Source organism: Leopardus geoffroyi, chromosome B2 (genome assembly GCF_018350155.1).
Source record: "Leopardus geoffroyi isolate Oge1 chromosome B2, O.geoffroyi_Oge1_pat1.0, whole genome shotgun sequence".
NCBI classification, from domain to species: domain Eukaryota; kingdom Metazoa; phylum Chordata; class Mammalia; order Carnivora; family Felidae; genus Leopardus; species Leopardus geoffroyi.
The window spans coordinates 47,677,663-47,700,600 of NC_059332.1; the positions used below are offsets into that span (position 1 = coordinate 47,677,663).

General features: G+C 36.2%; 1 protein-coding gene across 1 annotated transcript in view; it reads right to left on the reverse strand.

Annotated features, from left to right (window-relative positions):
* The window catches only part of CRISP1 (cysteine rich secretory protein 1), a 32,010-nt gene extending 9,420 nt beyond the window's left edge, over positions 1-22,590 (reverse strand). Inside the window, exons 1-5 of the mRNA XM_045498507.1 lie at positions 22,300-22,590; positions 15,300-15,361; positions 8,663-8,791; positions 3,746-3,836; positions 2,513-2,661 (exon numbers count right to left, since the gene is read on the reverse strand). Of these exons, the coding sequence (XP_045354463.1) occupies positions 2,513-2,661; positions 3,746-3,836; positions 8,663-8,791; positions 15,300-15,359 (429 nt within the window). The 5' untranslated portion in view covers positions 15,360-15,361; positions 22,300-22,590. The remainder of the gene's footprint in view (positions 1-2,512; positions 2,662-3,745; positions 3,837-8,662; positions 8,792-15,299; positions 15,362-22,299) is intronic.
* Between the last annotated feature and the right edge of the window lie 348 nt (positions 22,591-22,938).

Sequence of the window (22,938 nt, forward strand, 5' to 3'; positions counted from 1 at the left end):
ATCATAGGTGTGTAGTGGAAATTGAACAATAAAATTTTTAAGTGTTTGGAAGAGGAAATATTATTATCTGAGTATGATGTAACTAAAGGTCTTATGATGTAAATAGTGGGTCTAGTCTACCTTTATCTGAAAGAAATAGAAGGTAGGAATTGATGTCACAAATTTGTCAGATTTTTAGCTCTCGGGGTGACCATTTTATTTTTATCTTCTGTTGATAAGGTAAATTATATGAATACATAGTCTAATGTTATAACATTCTTGGATTCCTAGCACATACCCTTTTTGTACAAGGGTATCAATCTTAAAATAAGAATTCTACTTGCTAATCTTTTATTTAGAATTTCTGCATTGTTATCTATAAGTGATTAAGTCTATGATTTTAAATAGGCAGATAGTCTTGAAAAGCAGAACAAAGCTGGAAGTCTTATATTTGCCAATATCAAACCTTACTACAAGCAGTGGCACTTGCATAACAAAAGACAGATAAACCTATGAACTGAAATAGAGATTCCACATATAGATCTTCACATGTATGTTCTAATGATTTTCAAGAAGGGTGCCAAGACCATTCAAGGAGGACAAAAAAAGTGGGAAAAAACTAGATATCCACACACAAGCAAATGGACAGTACCTTATACCATATTAAAAACTCACTCAAAATGATCAAATACCTAAGTGTAAGAGTTAATATCATAAAAAACTCTTCGAAGGAAACACAAAGAAAAACCTTCATGATATTGAATTTTGCAGTGATTTCTTGAATGTGACACCAAGAGCACAGACAGAAAAGGAAAAAATAGATAAATTGGACTTTACCAAAATTAAAATTAAAAATTTTTAAATTAAAAATCTTTGTCCATTATAGCATACTATTATCAGAGTGAAAAGGCAATCCATGTAATAGGAATTAATATTTGCAAATACTATACCTGATTAAGGATAGATACCTAGAATATGTAAAGAACTCTTATAACTCAACAACAAGAAACCAAAGAACCTGATTTAACCCAGCAGCTCTAATTAGAGATGGAATCTCTAAGGAATTAATTTACAAGTTATAAGTGTGGGACCATGATCTGATAGGATTTGTGTCCTTACAAGAAAAGGCACTAGAGGCACTAGAGTGCTAGCTCTGGTTCTTGTACTCTCTCTTTATTTATCTCTTTCTCTCTCTCTCTCCACTCCGCCCCTCTCTCTGCAAGCATTAGCAGAGGAAAGGAAAGGAAACTCCATGCAAGGATATAGTGAAAAGAAGACAGGAAGAGAGCTCTCACAAACTATGCTGCAGAAATTCACAGACTTCCAGCCTCTGGAATTATGAGAAAATAATTTCTGTTGTTTAATCCATCCAGCCTGTGATATTTGTAATGACAGCCCAAGCAGACCAATACAGTGTGTGGATGTGAGAAACCAGAAACTTCATTGCTGCTGGGAATGTGAAATAATGCAGTTGTTGTGGAAGACAATATGCCAGCTCCTCAAATAATTAATTATACATAGAATTTCCATATGATCCAGCAACTCCACTTAGGGGTGTATACTCAAAAGAATTGAAAGCAGTATATGCACAAATATTTGAACTCCAAAGTTCATACTAGTCTTATTCTCAACAGCCAAAATTGGAAACAACTTAAATACCCACCAGTGGATGAATGGATAAACAACCAGTAGTAAACAGATATGATGAAATATTATTCAGCCTTAAAAAGGAATAAAATTTTGACACATGCTACAACATGGATGGATGTCAAATGAGAATATAATGCTAAGTGAAATAGGGCAGACACAAAAGGACAAATTTTTTATGATTCTAGTTATATGAGGTACCTAGAGTAATCAAATCCATAGATACAGAAAGTAGAAAGGTGATTGCCAGAGGCTGGACACAGAGGAAATGGGAAGTTGTTGTTTAACAGGTGCAGAGCTTTAGTTTGGGAAGATGAAAAGTTTTGGAGATATATAGCGGTGATTTCTGCATAAGAATTTGAATACAGTTAATGCTACTGAACATTAATGCTGCATAATTTAAAAGTAACTAAAATGACAAATTTTATAAAATATATACATATATTATATATGCATATATAGATAATTATTATGTGTCATATATGTATGTATACATAGTATATGTGTATATAAATAACATTATATACATATAATTTTTTACAATAAAAATAAACTAGAAAGAAGAGGATTCTCTGTATTATAAGGTACTGTTATTTTCATTCTTTACAAATATCAGAAATGTAATATATAAGTGACACTGATGTTTTATGATTTTGTTAATTTCCAGAAAATCAAATGTATAAAAACGGAGACTAAGCAGTTAAGCAGCTTCTCCAAGCCAGCTATTGAGGGAATCACACTTCCTTGTGTTCCAAATGATAGCAGGAACTCAGTGGGTCAAGTGTAAGTTTGCAGGAAAAGGTAGAATGATTTTCTCAGTCACCTATGTTCCACACATGCTTATAGTCATTTAAACAATGTGTATATTTGCAAGTATGAAGGTTACCTGAGTATAATGCTCAATTGTTATGCCATTATCCATTGACGTCCATTCCCCATACTTGAAATATTTAGATTCGTTGTACCAGATTTCAATTACATTTGACCATGAGATAGCATAAGATGTCAAATGCATATTTTCTCCACAAAAAGTATCTGAAAGGGAGAAAAAAGTCTGTGTCATACTCTATGAAACCTGGAAATATAAGGACACTTTCCTCACTTCCATTTTACAAATGTTTCTCTTATCATCTAAGCAATGTCTTATAAAAAGAAAGCTGACTCAGCTGTATCTCTGCTGGCAATCATCTTTCCCACTGATGAGTGAATTTGTGGTACTTAGGTTTGGTGAGAAGTCGACAGTAGGAGATGATGTGCAAGCTTGGAAATCAGCTCGACATTTCAGTCTCCAAGCTGATGGAGAAGGGTGAAACCAATCCAAGCAGCCTGTGGGTTGTAACAAGGCCTGTGACATGCAAACAGCTACCCAAAGGTATTCATTATGCAAGGACCATGAAATAAACATTTGCTCATTTAGCCATCCACTGGTGATGTGGGTTCTTGACCAAACATGGTATTCAGGAATTATCTACCTTTCTCTGAGACTCATATTGCTAATTCACAGGTCAACAATATTGGGCAAAGATGCCCAATAACCTGTAAATATGGAAGTTTCATTAGTATCTTTGAAATATTTTGTAACAAGCAAGTATCTCAAAAATGTTAATAATGTCTACTTGTGTAGGAAGTATTAATGGCTTTTCTGGAAACAAGCAATGATCCACCTAACATTTGTGTCATGAGATGGACTCATTTTTGAGCACCTAAATTTGTTCACATGTACAGCCCAGTAGACTTGAATATAACTTACCTATCATCTGTATTAGTATTTCAAAGCCAAAGATATCCCTAATGCATTGTTGTGTGTAGCTGAAATAACTACATAGAATAGACAACTTCCAGCTATCCAGCTCTCCATCCAGTTATCACTGTATTACTCAACTACTCTATAATGTTGAGAGTTTTGATTCTTGTTTCTGATGATCAGAATCTGGAATTTGAAATTCTGAAATATCCAAGTTTAAAAATTGATAATAATAAAAGTGTAGTGGGCCACAATCTACTGCCATTTATGGGGCCCATATAATATACCAAAAGACTTAACTTACCCTTGCCAGGTTATTTAACAATCACCAAAGACTTCTGAGTACCAAGGTGAGTCATGTAGACATATACCTACTTGTAATTCGCCTCCTAGGTCCGCTGCTCTCTCTTAATTCGCACTGTGTTGACAACATTCTGGCATTTTGTGCAGCTTCCTCACTCCAGTCCTACAGTGGAAGAGTAAATATAAGTGCTTGGTCTTATTGGTATTTCCATGATAATATTTTAGTTTATTGTTTCTAAAAAGCCAAGGTTAGCAATATCTTCAATTGTATAAGCTAACAATTTAAATAATATTATTAAACGTTCTGGTTAGAAGAGGAAGACGAAACTTTCACCTTACTACTTTAGCCCTTGAATTTACAAAATCAAAATTTGGTAGTAATGCTCAGAAGTATGAAAGAGTTTAAGTAAATGCTTTCTGTAAAACAGATCAGGGTTAGGACTCCATTCTGTTTTTTTTAAGTTTATTTATTTTTGAGAGAGAGAGAGAGAGAGAGAGAGAGAGAGAGAGAGAGAGAGAATGCAAGAAGGGGAGGGTCAGGGAGAGAGAGGGAGACACAGAATCTGAAGCAGGCTCTATGCTGACAGCTCAGAACCTGAAATGGGGCTCAAACCCATGAACTGTGAAATCATAACCTGAGCTGAAGTTGGACAAATAACTGACTGAGCCACCCAGGCGCCCCTCCATTCTGTTATTTGATAGTAGTTTTATCTCTGAAACATTATTTAACCTCTTTGAATATGTTTCTTCCTCTATAAAATGTGACCCTCAATGCCTAATAGCTTGTTCTAAAGTTTTAATGTAATAATTCATGCAATACAATTATGATATGACAAATCTTATACTATGTGCTCGGTAAATAAATGATGGCTATGTACAGTGTCACACATCTCCATCTAAAATGACAAATGAGGGGCGCCTGGGTGGCGCAGTCGGTTAAGCGTCCGGCTTCAGCCAGGTCACGATCTCGCGGTCGGTGAGTTCGAGCCCCGCGTCAGGCTCTGGGCTGATGGCTCAGAGCCTGGAGCCTGTTTCTGATTCTGTGTCTCCCTCTCTCTCTGCCCCTCCCCCGTTCATGCTCTGTCTCTCTCTGTCCCAAAAATGAATAAACGTTGAAAAAAAAATTTAAAAAAATAAAATGACAAATGATAATAAAAAATAGTAGCTAGTACTACATGCCAGGATCTGTTACCAATTCTGTATGTATATTCCCTTCTTTTGGCTCACAGAATCTCCACAAGAGAAGTACTATTATTATCCCCGTTTGCAAATGGGGAAAATGAGGCACAGAGATGTTGCATAATTTCTCAGGATGACACAACCAATAAGGAACCAAAAAAAAAGTAGGATCCAGCTTATTATACCTTCAGAGTATATGTTCTTAACTCTTAATGTGTGTCAACTGTATTGAGTTGAAGAATTTTGTCAGGTGTATCTCCAAGTAAGTTGAAAGGCAGGAAGTCTATATCACCAGTTACAGGACTCTGTGGCAAAATTCTCCCTAATACTCTTTAATCCTCACAGGGTGTACATCCACTTAAAAGACTGTATCAATATCTTCACGCAACACATTATCAAGAAAAGTTGTAGGCCTTGTTTTGTAATATAGACTGAGACATAGGTCATTCACTTACTCTTCAGAATAAGTTTTGTATGACACCTAACTGTAGGCTTTGATTGTTTCACGCAGCAAAAGTTGTATTTTACTGGTGGATACATTTTAACTGAGGGAGTAGAGATGACACAACACATCCCATTAAGTCCCAGGATCTCCTGGCAGTGGGAATATCATCATTGCATGCACTAGTAATCTTGCCTACTATGACCAGGTTACCAAGTGATTAGGACTAGAAATCATCCAGATAATTTACAACTAGTTGCTTATTGTGCATGTTGTGATGCACTAGCAGGTTGCTTTCTAAACAGAAGCACTTATTTCCTTGCAAGGAGTCCCGCCCACTCACAGCTCTCTTGTCTGTCCTTTCTAAAAATTGTCCTCATCCAGGAGCAAAATCACTTCCTGGAGGTAGTTTGTACCCAACAACTGGTAGATGTGGGAATTGTAAATGACAGGCCACCTCCCTCCAACTTAGGACAATTCAGAAGGGCCATCCTAGCTGTACAGCTTCCTGAAAAATTAGCTGAAACCTCTGTCATGACAATGTCACAACCCAGCTTTTCTATATGCCCAATGCTGCTTCTCTCTCTACCTCTACAGGTAGGTGTCATTCTGGAGATTGTTCTCCAATAAACATCCTGTGTGCTAATCTCCGTCTGAGTATGCTTATCTTGTATAACTATCTGAAACATTCAGTACATACTATCTGTGGTTCAGACCTCTTTGCAGAATCTCTCTAGAATATTACCTCTGATTAATGGTGGTAAGATATTCCTTTTGGAGGGGGGACTCATGGGTGGCTCAGTTGGTCAAGTATCTGATTCTGGATTTTGGCTGAGGTCATGATCTCACAGTTCATGGGTTCAAGCCATTTGTCGGGCTGACAGCACGGAACCTGCTTGGAATTCTCTCTCTCTCTCCCTCTGCCTCTCTCCTGTTCATACTCTCTCTCTCTCAAAATAAATAAACTTGAAAAAAAAAGATACTCTTTTTCGGGTGATGTATCCATGATCAAAATCACAAGTGAGTATTTATGGTTATTGCACCAAAGCTATGAATTCTGTCCTTAATACCTGATTCCATTTAATCAGCTTCTAACCTTATGTATGAAAATTTTTCTTTTTGGAAAACCTCTGCCTGGCAGTTATGACCAGCTCTTTAGCCCTGCTGTAACTCTATCAATTCCTTTCTTTCTATGTCCTATGTATTGTTTATGGGAACAATTCAACTCCCATATTTCCTTTAAAATATGATTCAGTTTTGGGCACCTGGGTGGCTCAGTCCATTAAGTGTCCAACTCTAGATTTTGGCTCAGGTCATGACCTCGAATCTCATGAGTTCAAGCGCTGCATTGGGCTCTGTGCTGGCAGTATGGAGTCTGCTTGGGATTCTCTTTCTCTGTCTGCCCCTCCCCATCTCTCTCTCTCTTCTCTCGAAGTAAATAAGTAAAGTTTAAAAAAATAAAATAAAATATGATTCAGTTTTACTGGTGCGCTTAATTTATTGTCTTGATCTTTCATACCTTTACACTTCAACACTTGAATATATTTATTCTTACATTGTGCTCTATTTCCTTTGTAGTTACCTTTAATTCATAATAAAAAAAGTCTCTGAAATCAGAAGTTATATTTTCCATTTACTCTAAAATTTTTCTTTAGTACCTCCTAACTGTGTTTGCTTTCCTGGAAACCAAGAAGTTTGAGCCCTGTTTGTCTTAAGGGAGGCAAATAGTTAAGAGCAGGTGCCTGGAGTTGGACCATTTGAATCTGAATCTTGACTTATCCAGTACTTATTACTTTGGATGTTAGCTAATTTCTCTGAGGTTCAGATCCATCATCTGCAAAATGGAGATGATAATATAATCTACATCACAGAATTATTGATTTAAATGAATTAATGTAGGGGTGCATGGTGGCTCAGTTAAGTGTCTGACTCTTGATTTTGGCTCAGGTCGTGATCTCATGGTTTGTGAGATTGAGCCCCATGTGGGGCTCAGTGCTGACGGGTGGAGCCTGCCTGAGATTCTCTCTCTCCCTCTCTCTCTCACAAAATAAATAAACTTAAAATAAATAAATAAATAAATAAATAAATAAATAAATGAGTTAATGTAATAAGGTTCTAAAAGAGTGCCTGTCAACAGTCAGCACAATATATATGTCAGTTACATCACTCACAATGCAAGACTGACTATGATAGCTACTGATTTTTATTGTTTTGTTTGAATAACACTTTTGATTCTAAGATGACCAAGAGATAAATTTCAAAATAATTTTTTTATTCACTTACTTTCCACCCTTTGTCATTTCCATGAGAAAGCTGTCCTTTAGAATCATCCTCCAGAGCCTGCACTATTTCTAACTCTTGTACCTTAGGTCCATCCAGGGTTAAAGGAATTGGGATAAAGTTGCCCAGAAACCTGAGGGATACTTCTGGGAGATAATGAATACAAGCCTAATCACCTGGTACATCTGAGACTGCCCTGAATTTGTTTGTTTTATAGCACTTAATCTGCTCACACAGCAGGTTTATAGTGGAAAGACCATTTGTCTTATCTTTTAAGGTGCAAGGGAACTGGGAAATAGATTTGTCAATATTTGTTTATCTAGCAGCACCCCCTGACTTAGAATCTGGACATCTTTCTTCTCAGGTGAGTGTCTAGCCTCTGGGCTGCTCCCCAGTGAAGACAGTTATGAAACGCCTCTCTCACTTAAAGCTCACTATGCTGACAATGCCGGCTGGCAGCATGAGCTTCAGCTGGGAGCTTGTAGTGGTCTCTACCCCAGACTTCCCCAAATCGGGATCTCAGACAGTGGGGCCCAGGAATCTGTGCTTTACCAAGTTGTTCAAGTAATTCTTAGCACGCTCAAGTTTATAAAGCACTGTCCCAGGGTATATTATGAATGGAGTTAAACTGTCTGAGTTGGAATTGTTGCTCTGTCATTTAATAACTGTGATTTTGGGAGAGGGCATCCAGGTAGCTCAGTTGGTTAAGCATCTGGCTCTCGATCTTGGCTCAGATCATGATCTCATGGTTTGTGAGTTCGAGCCCCACATCAGACTCCATGCTGACAGTGTGGAGCCTGATTGGGATTCTATCTCCCTTCTCTCTCTGCCCTGCTCTGCTCACACACGCTCTCTCTCTCTCTCTCAAAATAAATAATAAACTTGAAAACCAACCAAACAAAAAATCACTGGTTTGGGGAAAGTTACATACCTTCTCCATGCCTCTGTTTCTTTTGCTGCTAGGTCAAAGTTTTCTTTGGGAAGACCAAACTTTTAGTAGATTGAAAGTGAATAGAAGTTAAGTAAAAGCTCAGTTAACACTATTACTACTACTGACATCATCGTCGCTGCTATTTAATTAATCTTACCATCTTCAGCATGTTGCTGGCTGATGGAATTACCCCTCTCCTGAGGTTGTTATGTACAGTAACGATTTCTTCTTGGACAGTTGCCAATTCAGTGAGGAGTGTGTTGTATGGAACTGAAGCTGGTTTTGCCTGTTACCAGAAAGCTATTAATTAGTGTTGCTTCTTCCATGTGCAATTTGTCTTATATAATATATCACTGGCAGACCTATAGCAGTATGAATTTGTGGCTTATATTGAATAAATCACGATCTACAGCATTTTAAAATTTACGATAGCTCAGGAGATTAGTTTCCATTTCTCCTGTGCTATTTCTGTGGGTTTCTGAATGTCATCTGACATTTTATAAGTCTATAGCATAATGCACTGAATGCTCTGTGATTCTTTTTTCCCCCCAGTTTATGATTGGTACTTTGGGCCATGTTAAAGTACTTTTTATCAGGCAATATGAATCACAGTGGAAGATATCTTGATTCCCTTGCTTGGCTCCTTCCCCACCCCATTTACTGTAAGTGTTTTCCTTGTTTCCCAAATAAACCACTTGCACTTGAATACAATCTTAAGGATGTGTCTAATCTAAGAGTTTCATTATTGAATACAAAGCCCCTACTATCTCCAATTCAGAGTCTATATTTTTATCTAATGCAAATGAAAAAAGCATTAATGTTTACATCTGTATGTGTACATATAAAGTAGAATGCAAATCAGCTACAATCTGGAATTCCTGACTGTTCTTTTAAGCTGTTTACCTTTTATCCTTCAACTAACAAGAAAACTAAATGACCTTAATATTTTGTGTTAGCATTTGGGGAACCTGGGTGGCTTAGTCCGTTAAGCATCTGGCTCTTGATTGAAGCTAGGGTCATGATCCTCTCACGGTTTGTGGAATCGGGGACTACGTCTGGCTCTGTGCTGACAGCATGGAGCCTGTTTGGGATCCTCTCTCTCTGCCGCTACCCCACTCACACACTGTCTCTCTCAAAATAAATTAATAAACATGTTTTAAAAATTAAAAAAATATTTTAGGTTAGCATTAATTGCTATGAAAAGCAGCTTAATTTGTGTGTATGTTATGTATCACATTTACTCATGCCTTTTACTAAAAAAAAGTGGCAAAATCTAGTTAGTATAACTTGAGTAGTATCTATTTATTCCTCAGCTACCACAGGGCTATCAGCAGTCTCTGAATGGATGAGATCCAACACCATACCTTATTCAAATAGAGTAGTTATTGTCATTTACTTTATGCCAACATAAAATGGTATGGGGGAAAGGCAAAAATATGAAATCCGGAGGACCCCTCTAGAGACTGTCCCCTGTGAACATCATTTTCAAAAACACATTCATGTGGTGCTATTTTCCTTTATACTCCAGGTAGCTCTAGTCTAGACTACAGGAAAGGTGGGGAACCCACCAGAATCCCTTTACCATTTCCAAGATATAACTTCCCTTGCTCCTCTGAACTCTGCTCCACTGAAACTCATGACATATTGCTCTACCCTCTCATCACTGACCGTTTACTCTCCTATGACAGTTTCCCTATTACTTCCTCTCGTTCACAGAAATTGGGTCTCCTGAAACAAATTCATCCTGTCCACCCATTTCTTCAGTCAACTCAGGGACTGCCGCATTCACAAGGATGACTCCAGCCACCTGATATCACAGGCCCCTTGAATTCTCCCTCTCTTAGATGGTTCCACCAAGTGTCTTTAGTCTCCACCATGATGATCACAGTCTATATCTCATAATCACTGCCAAGTGCCAAACCTCCCAAATCCCCTGGGCAAACTTTTCCCTGCCTCATCAGTTCCTGCTCTTCCAAGTTGCCAAGGTCAATCACTCTTTTCAACATATTCTAGCCTTCTAGCTCATGATTTTCTCCCTGTCCCCGCTCTTGAATTTTCTTCTTTTCTATTCATGTACTCTTATTTCAACAACTCTCTTGCTAAAATATCGAATCTTTTCCCTGCCCATCATTATTTAGGAACACCCCCACTTTGGATGGGACCAAAAATTTCTTTGCCTGCATGGAGTCAGATGAGCATTGTCAGAAAAATATCCCACAAAATGACAGATATTGGTGTCATCCCAAATCAGGATTTCTAATCTCAAATTGCTCGTTAATTTTTCTCATCAATTCTATTAATTTACCTCGTTAACTCACTTTGTCTTTTTCCACAATGTTATTGTAGAACTTGTGCACTCTACCTCAGTAACATTTACTTCTCTCAGCAGATTGTGATATGTTTTAGTTTCCTCAGTAAAGAGACAATATCTGATGATAGCTGTTTTAGGTTCTCTTGGCCAGTCTACCAATCTGCCTATATCTGTTCTCATTCTTTCCCCCTTACCTTTTGTGGTACTACTGAACAGGTCATACTTTGTTGTTGTTGTTGTTGTTTGTTGTTGTTGTTGTTGTTTTTAAACTATTTTATTGAGGTACAATTGACATGTGAAAGCTATACACGTTTAATGTATACAATTCAAGGAGTTTGGGTAAGTATACACTTGTGAAACCATCAAGACCATAAACAAACAAACAAACAAACAAAAACAAAAGACCATACATAACAATCACCTCTCAAAGATTTCCCCTGCCCCCTTTATTATAACCATTGTTATTATTTTGTGTATATTGTAAAAGCATGTAACTTAAGACTTACCCTCCTGGCAAATTTAAAACTGGATATCCACATGCAAAAGAATGAAATTAGATCCTTATACCATACATAAAAATCAACTCAAAATGGATTAAAGACTTAAATGTAAGACCTGAAATCAGAAAACTGCTAGAAGAAAACATAAGTATAAAGTTCCTTGACGTTTGTCTTGGAAAGCACAGACAATAAAAGTAAAAATAAACAAGTGGGATTGTATCAAACTAAAAAGCTTCTGCACAGCAAGAATTGTTTCCTTAACAATCAACAAAATGAAAAGACAATTTAATAAATGGGAGAAAATATTTTAAGCTATATATCTGATAAGGGGTTAATATCCAAAAAATATAAAAACTCATACAACCCAATAGCAAAAAACAAACAAACAAACAAACAAACAAATAACCTGATTAAAAAAATACACAAAGGACCTAAACAGACATTTTTCCAAAAAAGACATATAAATGGTCAACGGGGTATATGAAAATGTACTTAACCTCATTGATCATCAGGGAAATAAAGGTGAAAACCACAATAAGATATCACCTCAGCTATTAGGTGCACTATTGTTAAAAAACAAGATTTCAAATGTTGCAAGGATGTGGAGAAAATGGAATCCTGATACACTGTTGGTGGAAATGTAAAATGGTAGAGCCATTATGGAAAATAGTATAACAGTTCCTCAAAAAATGGAAAAAAAAAAGTCATTCTTTCAAAAGCTTTGTCCCCGGTGTTATTTACCCCATTCTCTTCCACATTTTCCCAAATTTCACATTACTCATTATCTTTCCAGTATATCTTCTACCATTCTTTTGTCTTGGTCCTTCCCACTGGCATTTACTCATAATCATGTTGCTGGTAACTTAAACAAACAAAACTTTGCATTTATTCCACTTCCCCACTCAATCACTGTACTTTCTACTTTCCTTCCCTATCACAATTTCTGAAAATGTTGCCCATACTGGCTCTCTGTAATTTCCCACCCTCCAGTAATATGGTCTGCATTCACCCTTCCCCCACTTACTCCAGTAAAACAAAAGTTCTATAGTAGGAGTAATATACCCCGTCTCAAGCCCCTCTTCCTTTCCCTGGAATTAAACAATGTCTGGAGAAATTTCTGGTTGTCATGACTGGGTTGGGGCGAGTACTCTGCCATTTTGTAGATACAAGTCAGTGATTTTGCTAAACATCCTGAAAGTTTTAGGACAGACTCCCCTGACAAAAAATTATTCCATACAAAATGCCAGTAGTTCTGAAGTTGAGATATTTTGTTTTGAAACAGCTCCTATTAAGGCCACCAACAAGCTTAATTTGTAAGTTCAATATTCTTGTATTGTCTTCATTCTACTCGATCTATTGGCTGCTAACTCCTCTGACTAAGCTCTCAGTGTAGAAATAGTCTTTCTCTCCATGTAAGGGACAACACATTCTCTTCATTTTTTCTCCTACCTCTCAGATTTCTCTTTCCTCACCTGGACTGACTATGGCTATAGCCTGACCTCCTACTGGCCTCCCAGCCTTCAAATACATACCAACACCCCCTACACTCTCCTTCCAACCCCTCTATCCAGTCTTCCACAGTCCATTCTGCAGGAATCTACCAGAGTAAATATTTCACAACACTGACACAATGGGTCTCTTTCCTGTTAAGTCTTTCAACAATTTCTTAGAAAGAAAAACTAAATCTTTTATAAGGTCTGTGAAGATCATGCTGACTTCTCAGCCTCTACTTAAGACATGCTCCCCTACTTTTATCTGCTTTTGTCTCAGTGATTTTCTTTTAATTATTGTAATGTGCCAGCTTCTGTTCTGCCTCAGAGTATTAGTCCAAGCCTGTCACTTTGTTAGTATCCTCTTTTGGCTTGCTCTACTAGGTGATGACAATTAACCCTTCAGATCTCAGGTCTACCACCGCCTCATTCCAAGAGAAGTCTCTAATTACCTCAGACAAGATCAGATCTCCTTATTACCTGATCACGATTTCCTGTACTTTTCCTACAAAGATCTTTTTGTGTAACATCTACTAGATTCTCACAGAAAACTATATCTCAGTAAAAAGTGATTTTTGTCCAAGTAGATGCCTACTATCTCAGTAAACTCTAACATTGAAGGGGAGTTTAAAATAAGATTCAAGCCTGGTAGTCTATTTGGTCTCTACTTGGAGTCTAAAAAGGGAATATATCATACTGTTTATTTTCATTGGACAAAGAGGAACAGTTTGTTTTTTACTTCAACTAGGCTTAATGTTTAAATTTTATGTAATGAATTTGTGTTTGGGGCTTAATTTGTTTTATGTTTTGTTTTTTTTTTTTTTTCATTTAAAATTCTTAAGCCTTGGAACACCTGGGTTGCTCAGTCCATTAAGCATCCTAGTCTTGATTTTGACTCAGGTCATGATCTCACAGTTTGTGAGTTTGAGCCCCAAGTCAGGCTCCTCACTCTCTGAATGGAACTTGCTTGGGATTCTGTCTCTCCCTCTCTCTGTGTCCCTTCCCTGCTCTCTCTCTCTTTCTGTCAAAATAAATAAATAAACTTTAAAAAATTCTTAATTTTTTAATTTTGCCTTAGTTTTCTGAGCAAATTTTCTGTAAAATTACATGCAAATATTCCAATAATTATCTTTCTATAGAATGTATACATGTTGTTTTATCAATGCCTTCAACCCTTTCATATTTTTCCTTTGTATTGTCGGTCAGTAAATGGACTAGGCTCTGGTTGCCTTGACGGGAAAGGGTTCTACTTACCTGCTTTTTGATCTGGGCTTTTAACTTTGATACTGATTCCTTCTTTCACATGGCAGCCTGAGCCAGGCAGTCTCCTAGAATGTGAGCTAAATGACCTAGTGACCTAGACTAGACCAACCCAGACTATTCTTTAAAGGCAAAGGTAGCGTTCTTGCTGCCTTTCTTCTTTCCCTCTGATGGAGGCTATGTTTAGGTTTTCCTTACTTTGAAGTGTGAATATCCCCCCTTCATACTGTGGAAGTAAAATGGGAAGATAATCAAAGAGAAGGAAGGAGAACTCTTCTTTAAGACTCTACTTCCAACTTACTAGAGCATTATTGAGTATTAGACAAGAGGTCTACCTGGTTTCTCTTTGTGGAAGAGGTGTGAATAATAAGACCCAAATCAGCACCCCAATAGTCTGATGTATATAGATTTTTTTCATTTATAAAATTAGATGCCTTCCAATCTTGACTTCTCCGAGCTAGTCCATGAAATCATAGAAATCACTTATATGTGTGCTCATCATAAAAATATTTTCAATATGTTAAAAATGTAATTTTTAAAATATCATTGAGGCTATATAGAGATACATATTATTGGGTGATCATAAAATCCTAAGGCCCTATACCTTATACCATTGAATGTTTTGTTTTTATTTTGTAATATTGCAGTTATTGCCTTTAATAAGTAGTAGGATGCAGACCTCATGTATTGACTCCATTGCTTACAGTTCCTCACACTTCTCTTCTTGCTGTTCACACCTTTCATTTTATATTTAATTTTGATATGTTTAATTCTTGTTATAGTCACAAATCAAATAGTTCAATTGGGATATGGAAATACTTACTTTTTCTGGGTTAAACAAAATCCAAACAATTTTTTTTCCCGTTTAGTCATAGAAAATGCATGGATTGGCTATATGCTCTACATTCTCAGCTTTTTAATCATCCAGAGGGGCTGTAAATGAAATTGGCATGAGCCCATGGAGCTAAACTGGTTAGGTTTACTTTCAAGCTCTGCCACTTGCCAGTATTCTGACATTGGCCACATGACTTCACCTCCTTATGCTTTGGTTCTTTTCCCTGCAATATGAAATTAAGAGTGGTACTTGCATGCTAGAGTCTATGGTGAGACAGAGGTGAGTAAAGGGCATAGCATCCACACAACAATGTCCATAATGAAATGAGTTCTACAGGAGGAGCTCTTATCCTTTCCTGGAAAGTAATTATGAAACATATAATCCTCACATACTCTTACAATCAAAATAGTCAGGAAACCAGCAGTGGCAGCCAAATACAATAAGTGTTTCATTGTCATCCCTGAAAAGAAAACATAAATTTAGGTTATTGTCAACTCCTAGAATAATGTGTTATAATAAAGCTTTTTTTCAAACCACTTCTGCAGTACATTTGCATTTTCTGCAAAAAGAGACCTGTAGGATCAGAACAAAATTGAATATGTTAGTCAGTGGAACCAACAGAGGAGAACAGAACTGTGATTTGAAGCATGGTAGATTTCATGTCTTAATCCCCTGAACCTTTGAATATGTTACATTACATGACAAAAGAGAATTAAGGTAGCAGATGGAATCCAAACTGCTAATCAGCTGACTTTAAAGTAAGGAGATTATCCTGGACTATCCGTGTGAGCTCATAAGGGTACTAAATGTGGAAGAGGGAATCAATGTCAGTGATGGATCATGAGAAAGACTGCACCCACCCATTGCTAACTTTGAAGAAAGAAGAGACCATGAGCTAAAGAATGTGGGCATGCTCTGGAAGTAAGAAAAGGCAAGGAAATGGATTCTCCCCTGGTGCTTCCTCCTTGAGTCTTGATTTAGCCTGCCCAGTGAGACCCATTTGGACTTTTGACATCTAGAACTGTAAGATAATAAATTTGCATTGTCTTGAGACACTAAGTTTATAATAATTTGTTACAGTAGCAACAGGAAAATGATATAAAAACACAACAGGATTATATTTGAATTGTCTATTACCCACAGAGAAGAGATGTGATCATAATACTGGTAATTTATATGCATGACTTACAAATATTCTGTGTATATGATCACTCTGCTGAGAATGATCAGGAAAATCAGAGCTAATATACTCTTTCCTTTATTTCTGTTTGATAAGGTAGTTGACTCTAGGTTATTAAATTTAGCAAATGTACGTTATTAAATTTGGTTAACACCTTCTTTTAATAATCTGCCAACCTTATTTCTGAATCAGTTCTGCTGGGTTGAAAGCAGAAAAGGCTAACAGTTCTCATTTTAAACAAAACTTTCAAAGAACAGGTTAAATGATTTGTGCAGAATTATACACATGATAATGATTGGCCATTGCTTTCAACCTTCCCCCACCCACTGCCAAACATGATATGAGGGGAATTCTGTAAATAATCTTTTACATAATCTTTAAAAAATCCAGTAGAACATATTCCCCCTGAGTTAACTGAAGAAAAAATAAAATAAAAAGAGTTTCTGCAGTATAAGTTGATATATATACATTAATATATGTATACATTAATATATATACATTTTATGCATTAATATTTGTACCGACCACACTGAGGTGTTATTATTCCAGTTGGTTCCCATTATGAAGCTGTCTATAACTTCTGTTGTTGCATTTTCTGAGGAGAATTTTGGGGTGGTGGTGTGTATGCTCATTATCTTAATTGCTATGATGTTTTCTTGAGTACACACTAAGATGTACCTTAATTATACCACAAAAACACTGTTATAAAAGGTTTAAGAAATTAAAAAAAAATATCTGGTTCACACCAGTCAAACAACTTGTTTGTTTTGAGGCCATTTACATTTAGTCTTTCAAGTATTTTTTTCCTTATATACAAATTTAGTACTTAGATTTCCTCGTAAACAAATAATTTGTATAAAATATTGTATCCTATTTTTCCCAGAATTTCAATTTATATATTTATTATTATTATTATTATTATTATTATTACTTATGTATATTTTAACATAAGCACCAAGCCATTTTTAGGATTTTTTTCATGAGTAACCATTAGATTTGTGCTCCAAAATTGAAATCAATTGAAATCTTTGGAATTTTTTTTAAGATGACATAAATCTAATTTTATTTCTAAGTGTACCTGATATATAATAGTGTTTAATAAATATTTAATAAATGAATTAATTTTTGTACAGGTGAAAAATTGGCTAATTCAGACACACATGCCCATGCAGACACACACACACACACACACACACACACACGCGTGCATAATCTGTCAATTCACTATACTGAGATACAATAAAACTCATACTGATCCTGGAGTTAAAATACTAGCATTTTATCCTAGGCTCTCCTATTATCTATGATGCTGGCAAATACACAAGTTCTGTTAAAATCAACTTCCTTTTGTTTAGAGTGAAGTCCAATATGCCAGAGATACAGATGGCATATCACGGCTATGTAACACAACCAGTTCTTTAGAGTTTAATTACTTTTTTTTTTTTTCAGAATGCTGCAATCTGCTTAATGGGCTTCATAATCCAAGTTTAAAAGTATATATCATATTTTGTAAATGGTTTCTAATTAATTCTGATAAAAGGCCTTTGAAAACATACAGCATTGCCCATATTATTGTAAATGTATAAATACAACCTGGATATTTTTCATACAAATATAATATATTTCTTCTGTCATAAATGGGTGAAAAAATCATTGTTCTATGATATAAGATGCATAAGGAATTTGATACAATATTGTGTAGTGATGATTTAAAGCCAGGATTTGTAACCCATGCAAGAATTGAAAGCAATCACAAGATAACTATTGTGACTCCTGAGAGTGATCACGGGACAATTAGTGTCAATGGGGATTATCGTTATTTTAGCATTTTTGGCTCCTTCAAAGAGCTTTGTTTTTTTTTTCATTAGCATATAATTTATTAATAACTAGCTACAGCTCCTTGGTGGCTCTGTGTTGAAAATCTTTTATTTATTTATTGAGGTATAATTGACATATAATATTTTATTGGTTTCAAGTGTACAACATAGTGATTTGACAGTTGTATACATTGTAAAATGATCACTACAATAAGTCTAGTTACCATCTGTCATCTTACCAAGTTAACACAATATTATTAAGTATATTCTCTATGCTTTATTCCCTAGGAATTATTTATTTTATAGCTGGAAATTTGTACTTATTAATCCTTTCACTCATTTCACCCTCCCAACCTGCCCCTCACCACCTTCCTCCTGGAAACCACTTATCTGTTCTCTGTGTCTATGACTCTAGGGTTTGTTTTTTAGATTTGACCTAAAAGTGAAATAATGTGGTATTTGTCCTTTTTTGTCTGACTAAGTTTACTTGGCATAGTTAAGGGCAAATTAAGGTCAAACTCAAAGTTAAGGACAACTAAACTGGAGAGTAATGCTAAAATAGAACCCTCAGATCCTGGACCCCAAGTTTTGGCTTGAGATTTATGAATAGGTAAAATGTGCACACTCAATTCTTCAGAGAACAGAGGCTACAAGGAAAAAAGGAGGATACCTTTGTTTATTGAAGAGTCAAATATGCACTTGGAGCAACTGAATCAAAACATGAAGGTAAAGGTTAATAATCAGACATTGGTAATATATTAAGCATTTTTTAATAAGGATTGAATCCAGGTAATTATGAAACTATATCTGTTAGCCAAGAATTATTATGAAGTACAGATTTTGGGGCCTGGGTTAGACCTCAGAGATAGAATTCAAGGGTCAGTCTAAAGGGTTGGAAACAGCAGACAATAGGCAGAGATTTGGGCAAACAGGGAATCCTGCAAAAGTTATCCCACACAAAGGTGAAGACATAGAGGTTAGAATTGGAGAGCATGACTCAAAGGTCGAGTAGCGGTTGTAGGGGTGGAGAAATAAGTGAGTGAGTCTAGGGTGAGAGGGTCTGGGGACCCAGACTGAGGCATATTCACTAGAGAATTAGATCAGATTGATGGCTGGGCCTGGATCAGTGCTAAACTCCAGAATGGTCTAAATGATTCCCCATTGCCTGGATAGCTGCAAACCTCAGGACCAAGTAGGTCATATTAACCAAGGAAAATAGTTACACATACCCAAGGAAGTGCACCTTTTCTGAACAGAACTATTATGGAAGCTGCAGAAATATTACCTCACTGATTTCAGTATCAAAACCTATTTAACACAATTATTTTATATGCAATAGATAATTTTAAGCCAAAACTCTTAAAATATTTTTAGATAATAACACCAGAAAATTGATATACTGATTATTTAAATTATTTTTCTTATATTTAAGTTTTCCTAGCAGAAAATGAGCAGAATGTGGATATTTGCAAGTTAATATTTAGTAGAAGGAAAAGGCTGAGAATTGATTACTGCCCTCTAGCAAGCCCTTGGGAATATATTCTCACATATTAACTTGGCTAGACCATGACTTTCCCAGAAAGCATTTACACAAAGAAGCCCTTCCTTTCCTGAACCAAAGACGTAGGGAGAATAAGCTCTGTAAAGGAACATATCATCAATCTTTTTTTCTTTGCCTCTGTGAATTTGTCAATTAAAAAAAAATTACTAAGGTAAAAATTACATTTTGTAAAGTACATAAATTTTAAGTATACAGACTGATAAATTTGTAAATATGTACATACCTGTGTAACCACAACCCAAATCAATAAGTATAGTAGTTCTAGCATTATTGGATCTAGAGCATCCTTTATTCCCCCTTTCAGTCAGTAAGTCCCAAGAGTAAAAAACATTCTGATTTCCAGAGCTGTGGGTTAATTTTATTAGTTTGAAAATTCATATAGGTAGAATATATATTTTTAGTATTTAACCTCTTCCCCTTAATAGGCCTATGAGACTGATTCATGTTGCATGCAAAGCTTATTTTTGTTAATAGCTGTGTAGTATTGTACTGTATGCAGACAATATAATTTATTTATCCATTCTATTATTAATGAACGCTTCATGTATTTTCAGTTTAAATCTATTATGAATAAAACTTATATAAACATTTTGTCCATGGGTCTTTTGGTGCATATTAGTATTCACTTTTTGGGAGGCAGATATATACCCAAGAATGAAATTATTGGGTTATATGGTATACATATGTTTTCTTTTAGTAGATACTATCAAAGAATTTTCCAAAGGAGTTCTAGAAGTTGATACTTTTATACTTCCATCAACTTTACATCCTCACTCATACTTGGTAGTCTCAGGTTTTTTTTTTTAATGATCTATTATGTTTTGTAGTAGTACTTATCACAGTTTTTAATTTGTATTTGTCTAATTGCTAATGATATTGAATACATTTTTGTATGTTTATCAGGCACTTTGATACCGTCTTTCATAAAGTCTCTGTCAAAGCTTTTGCCTGCTGTTATAATTAGGTTGGCTGTCATTATTATTATTATTGTTATTATTGATTTGTAGGAATTCTATGTTCTTAATATAAAGTGTGGTGTTTAATTAGATTAGATGGGGACCCCAGATGTGGGGTGATGTGCGGGTGGAAGCCAATGGCATTGGAGGTTAAAGAATTCACTCAAGGCAGAACAAAGGAGATAGTTTATGGAACATACCACAAAGAAGCAGCAGGCAGGACAGTGGAGAAGAGACTGTTTGCAAGGAGATAGTGGGAGGGGACTATTTTTAAAGGGGGAAGATGAGTGGTGTGCCTGGGTGACTCCAACGGTTGAGCCTGAGACTTTGACTCAGGTCCTGATCTCACAGTCTGAATTCGAGCCCCACTCAGGCTTTGTGCAGACAGCTCGGAGCCTGGATCCTACTTTGGATTCTGTGTCTCCGTCTGTCTCTGATCCTCCCCCACTAGTGCTCTGTCTCTATCTCAAAAAATAAAATAAAATAAAATAAAAAATAAATAAAAAATAAGAAAAATAAAGGGGAAGATGAGGAAGTAGGGAAACTAATGGAATCTTCCCTTTATTGTTATTTGTGCCTAGATGTAAGTAGCCCATTGGTTAGTTAGGGCCTAAGGATATTTTGAAATGGGTCACCTGATGGACCTGTTTGTATTCAGCCAGTTGGTCACTATGGCCCTTTCTACATTCCATTGCTCAAGCCTGTTTGACTAAAAGCAGCCTATACATGAAGTAATTGCCAAATGTATGTGTTGCTAATATCTTCTCTTAGTCTGTGGATTATTTTTTTTTTTTTTAATTTTTTTTTTTCAACGTTTATTTATTTTTGGGACAGAGAGAGACTGAGCATGAACGGGGGAGGGGCAGAGAGAGAGGGAGACACAGAATCGGAAACAGGCTCCAGGCTCTGAGCCATCAGCCCAGAGCCTGACGCGGGGCTCGAACTGCCGGACCGCGAGATCGTGACCTGGCTGAAGTCGGACGCTTAACCGACTGCGCCACCCAGGCGCCCCTGTGGATTATTTTTTGAAGTATTAATGGTATCTTTTGTTAAACAAAAGGTCTTAATTTAAATATGTCGTTTATTTTTTCTCTTTATGGTTAATGTGTGTCTATGCATGTGTGAGTGAAAAAAAGAGAGAGAGAGGAAAAGAGAGATCCTATTTAAGAAATTTCAATCATCCCAAAATCATGAGTCATTAAGCTATTTTCTTGTATAAACTTGATTCAACACTGATGAAAACATCCCAAAGCTGGAAGACTTATACTATCAGATATCAAGGTTTATTATAATGCTGTAGTAATTAAGACAAAGAACCATAGGTACAAGTATAGATATGAACCAAAGTAATTCAAGTCATATAATGGAAAACACAGATTCAGGTATATACTTACCTGATTTATGGCAACCCATGAAATTCCTGGTTACTCCCCTTGGTAAAATTTGAAACTAGCCTGCCTTCAATTACAAAAGAGACAGAGGCCACTGCCTTTTGAATATGACTGCCTGGTTATTTTTGCAACAGTGTCATATAGTTTCTGAAATACGAGATATCTACCTTCATTCTTTAAGATCTATGTAACTAGATGGTAATTGGCCCTCCATGAAAAATAGTGTCTTTGTGCACTGCCACAAGAAGTTTATGAGAATGATCTGAATTAGTAATATTACCTTATATTTGTATGGTATGTCTAAGTATATTAATCCCCTATTAAAAGCATGGAAATAATAAGCATTTCCTTCTGGATTATAATGGATAGTGTTAAGGTAAGACTGCATATAATCTCTTATTTAACATCATGACAATCCAATTAGGTACTCATTTGTCATTAACCTCACTTTTCAAATAAGTAAACTGACACTTAAAGACATTATATAACTTACCCAAGTTTGTACAGTTTGTAAAATTCAGTGTCCTGATGAGAACCGGATATTTGGCTACATGGTGTGCCCTTGCTTTAAACAATACTCTTGCAGGGAAGATTTGCTCTATGAGGAAGTCAGTGCAAGGAAAATGCTTACAAGAGATCCGAGAATTTACAGCAGACAAAGGGTGAGTGTATAATAATCAGAACAAAGCTAAAGACCGTGAAGATTGCAAATCACGATTGTGGAGGCATTTCTAGTTTAGAATCCAGACAACGTCATCAATGGACCTCACCCATCTTAAACTTCCTCGTGTTGAAGGAGTTGCAAAGATTAGCTGCATAATTCAGTGGAGCCACAATCAGATAACAAAGCCACAATCAGATACTTAAATGGAAAGAAGCCCCATGGCCCAGATAAGGGAAGAAATTTATCAGCTTTATTACATTCATACATGCAATCACTCAATAAATATTTATTGAGGCATTACTAGGAATCATGTCCTCTTTTAGACACTGAGGATACATAGAATAACCAAACATAAACCGCACAATCTCATGAAGTCTGCAGTCTAGTCCCTGCAAATAGTATATTCAGTGCATTTATGGCAGCTACACTATAAATGCCTGGCACTTTGACATTCTGGGAATGAAAAGA